The sequence below is a fragment of the Pezoporus wallicus genome, unplaced genomic scaffold (genome assembly GCF_028554395.1).
Source record: "Pezoporus wallicus isolate ANWC-B61680 ecotype Strahan unplaced genomic scaffold, APGP_CSIRO_Pwel_v1 contig_13013, whole genome shotgun sequence".
NCBI lineage: Eukaryota > Metazoa > Chordata > Aves > Psittaciformes > Psittacidae > Pezoporus > Pezoporus wallicus.
This window is the reverse complement of record NW_026638442.1, coordinates 1-3,836: the sequence shown is the minus strand read 5'-3', so window position 1 is coordinate 3,836 and position 3,836 is coordinate 1. Positions and strand designations below refer to the sequence as shown.

General features: G+C 67.8%; 1 protein-coding gene across 4 annotated transcripts; it reads left to right on the top strand.

Annotated features, from left to right (window-relative positions):
• The first annotated feature begins 6 nt into the window (after positions 1-6).
• On the top strand, positions 7-3,081 carry DTX3 (deltex E3 ubiquitin ligase 3). Of its 4 annotated transcripts, none has more exons than XM_057410804.1 (5): positions 7-71; positions 537-604; positions 940-1,618; positions 2,325-2,542; positions 2,992-3,072. In XM_057410804.1, the coding sequence occupies exons 1-5, from the start codon at positions 69-71 to the stop codon at positions 3,065-3,067; spliced, it is 1,044 nt and encodes a 347-aa protein (XP_057266787.1). In that variant the 5' UTR covers positions 7-68; the 3' UTR covers positions 3,068-3,072. The 4 variants fall into 4 exon arrangements, 3 of the variants coding, with proteins under 3 accessions (XP_057266787.1, XP_057266788.1, XP_057266786.1); XM_057410805.1 differs by having other exon boundaries at positions 921-1,618; XR_008972333.1 differs by lacking the exons at positions 7-71; positions 537-604 and having other exon boundaries at positions 839-1,590; positions 2,992-3,081.
• The last annotated feature ends 755 nt before the right edge of the window (positions 3,082-3,836 follow it).

Genomic DNA, 3,836 nt, shown 5'->3' with positions numbered 1-3,836 from the left:
ACGCGCGGCGGCTCCGGGCCCCGCCGCCGCCGCTGCCACCACCGCCGCCCCGCTCGGTCCTCCCGGCGATGGTGGGTCCGGGGGAAGGGGGGGTGCACGGGGAGACGGGGACGGGCACCGGGACCCCCCTGCCCCGCCACCGGGTCCGCCTGTTCCCGGGAACAGGCCCCTCGGCCCGGTCAGGCCTCCCCCGAGCGCCCCAGGCCCCATCTGGGCCTCCCGGAACAGGCAGCGGCCCCATCCGGTCCCCTCCGCGCACCCCGGGTACCCCCAGGCCCGGGGATCCCCCGGGCAGCTCAGGGGGGACCCTCCCAGCCGAGGGGACCCCGCTCAATGGGGGAGCCGCACGCGTGGAGTGGTGGGGCTCAGGGTGCAGGAGGGGCCGGGGGTCTCCAGCTCCTTCGAGGGGGGGCGCGGGGCCTGTTTGTTATTGCCGGGTCTCCTGGGGACATGGGGGGTGATGGTGCTTGGGGGGTGATGACCCCCATAACTGGGCCAGGGACCCCCATGTGACCCCCCCGTGTCCCTCCCTGCAGCCTGTGGCTCGTGGCTCCGGTGCTCCGCTGGCATCTCCGGCTCCTGCTGTCCCCCATGGGCTCGCCAGGTGGGTGTCACCCCCCATGGGCCTGGGGACCCCCCCCGGGTTTGGGGACCTCCCCTTTGGGCACACCATTGTGGGGGGCTGAGCAAGGGGGTCCCCTAAATATTCCCTCCATGGGTCACAGGGCTGTGACCTCCCCCTTAACTTGATCGCTTTGGGGTTTTAGTCCCTGAGGTGCTGCCTCGAGCGGTGCCTGCATGCGCTGACCCCTCCACTGCGTGTGGGGCGTGGGGGGGATGCTGACACCCAGGTCCCATGGGGCTGCCTGTGGGTGCCACCTCTCAAGCTCTGACCCCCGTGGGGGGGACACCCCCCCCAGTGTCATTTGTCCTCTCCAGGATGGCAGCGTGCGGGGGGGCCACTAAGAACAAGGTCACTGTCTCCAAGCGCGTCTGGGACTTCTTGACCAAGGAGAGCCCGGCCAAGCTGGCACGGCTGAAGGAGGAGACCAAGGTCAGCATCATGGTGGATGGGGAGACCTCCGACATCTACGTCCTGCAGCTCTGTGTGCCCCCCCCGGGCCCCCCGGGTGGGCTCTGCCCAGCCCGCAAAGCCCTCAAGGCCTTGCTGAAGGAGACAGAGAAGGAGCTCAAGAAGAAGAGCCCCTCGAGCCGCCATGGTGAGCTGGTCGGATGCGTCACCGTCCTGGAGCCCGGCGGCGCTGCCCTGGGGGGCCGGGGCACATCCACAGCCCCCTCGTCCTCAGGGGGGCCGTCGGCAGCCGGATGCTCGCGGGAGGAGGAGCCCGAGCGCCAGTGCCCCATCTGCCTGGGGGAGATCCAGAAGATGAAGACGCTGGAGAAGTGCCGGCACTCCTTCTGCGAGGCGTGCATCACGCGGGCGCTGCAGGTCAAGACCGCCTGCCCCATGTGTGGGCGCTTCTACGGGACCCTGGTGGGCAACCAGCCCCCCAATGGCCGCATGCTGGTGACGCGCGACGCCGGGCTCCTGCTGCCCGGCTACGAGAGCTTCGGCACCATCATCATCCAGTACGTCTTCCCGCCCGGCGTGCAGGGGGTAAGATGGGGCCGGCGGCTCCCACCACCAGAGTGGGGACCTGTGGGGGGTTCTGCCTGCCCCAAAACCTTGGTGGCTTGGGTGAAGGGAGGGAGCCCAGGACGTGATGGGTGACACCAAAGCAGAATCCAAACCCTATTGGGGAGCCCAGGACATGATGGGTGACACCAAAGCAGGGCCCAAACCCTGCTGGGGAGCCCAGGACGTGATGGGTGACACCAAAGCAGGGCCCAAACCCTGCTGGGGAGCCCAGGACGTGATGGGTGACACCAAAGCAGAACCCAAACCCTATTGGGGAGCCCAGGACATGATGGGTGACACCAAAGCAGGGCCCAAACACTGCTGGGGAGCCCAGGACGTGATGGGTGACACCAAAGCAGGGCCCAAACCCTGCTGGGGAGCCCAGGACGTGATGGGTGACACCAAAGCAGAACCCAAACCCTATTGGGGAGCCCAGGACGTGATGGGTGACACCAAAGCAGAGCCCAAACCCTATTGGGGAGCCCAGGACGTGATGGGTGACACCAAAGCAGGGCCCAAACCCTGCTGGGGAGCCCAAACACTACTGGGTGCCCCAGCCCTATAGCCTTGGGTACAGCACCATGGCAATGCTGTGTTTCCCTGGTACCTCTGGATGACCCCAGGCCCTGCTGGGTGCCCCCAGCCCCATACCTCTGCTGGGTCACTCAGGGTGCCCCCCCCGCAGGAGGAGCACCCCAACCCTGGCGTGCGCTACCCGGGTACCACACGCGTGGCGTACCTGCCTGACTGCCCCGAGGGCAACAAGGTGCTGGGGCTGTTCCGCAAGGCCTTCGCCCAGCGCCTCACCTTCACCGTGGGCACCTCCATGACCACGGGCAGGGCCAATGTCATCACCTGGAATGACATCCACCACAAGACCAGCTGCACCGGCGGGCCCCAGCTGTACGGCACCCATGGGGGGGATCTGGGGGGGGCACACCCCAGGGGGATGGAGGCCTGTGGTAGGGGTACCCCTGGGAGTGGGGCATCTGCGGGGGTACCCATGGGGCTCAGGGTCACCCCAGGGGAAGGGGGGAGCACCCTTGGGGTGAAAGGGCCCCACCTGTATGGGGTGGGGGACACCCATGGAGGGATATACTCATGGGTGGGGGCACCCCTGGGGATTGGGGATACCCCGGGGGGGACGCCCCTGCGGGCAGGGCTTGGGGGTATGGGGGTACCTGGGCTGGGGGCCTCGGGGTAGGGGGTGTCCTTGTGGCAGGGGCAGAGCATGGGTGTGAACACCCTTGGTGGGGGGGCACCCTGGGGTGGGGACCCCCAAAACCAGGCTATGGGTCCCTGGGGGTACGAAGGTGGGGGCACCCACTGAGCACCCCCCCACACCCCTCCAGGTTCGGGTACCCCGACCCCACGTACCTGGCGCGGGTGCAGGAGGAGCTGCGGGCAAAGGGCATCACCGAGGACTGAGCCGGGGGCGGGGCACTGGGACCCCGCCCCCTGGAGGACGGGGACATCCCCCCCAGGGAACCGGGATTCCCCCGGGGGGGGAAACAAGGACCATGGCAGGGCCCGGGGGGCGTTGGTGCCCTGGGGGGGGGGCGGCCGGTTAATTTATTAATTGATTTTTTATCCCCCCCCCATCTGTAACTTTGATCCAATAAAAATATGCAATGATGCGAGGGGGGGTCGGGGGGGCGGAGCTTGGGGGGACAGGAGGTTGGGGGGCAGTGGGATGGCGACATTGGGAGGGGGGGCACCGATGTGGAAGCACCGGGATGGAGACCTGAGAATAGGGACACTAGGATGGGGGATGTTGGGATGGGGCTTTCCGGGTGGGAACACCGGGATGGGAGCATGGGAATGGGACACCGGGATGGGAACACCGGGATGGGAGCATGGGAATGGGACACCGGGATGGGAGCATGGGAATGGGACACCGGGATGGGAACACCGGGGTGGGAGCATGGGAATGGGACACCGGGATGGGAACACCGGGATGAGGCGCTCCTGTGCCCGTGTCCGTGCGTCCGTTGGCAGGAGCAGGACGGGGGGACGGAGGGGAGCTCCTGCAGCCCCCTAAGGCCACGCCCCTCGCCTTAAGCCACGCCCCTCGCCCGGAGAACCGGGTTAATGTGCTAGAAAGGCCACACCCCCACCAGTGACGTCACCCGCTGCAGTAAATGGGGCGGGCGCGGGGGGGGCGGAGCCAGTAACGAGGCAGAGACGGGTGTCGTCA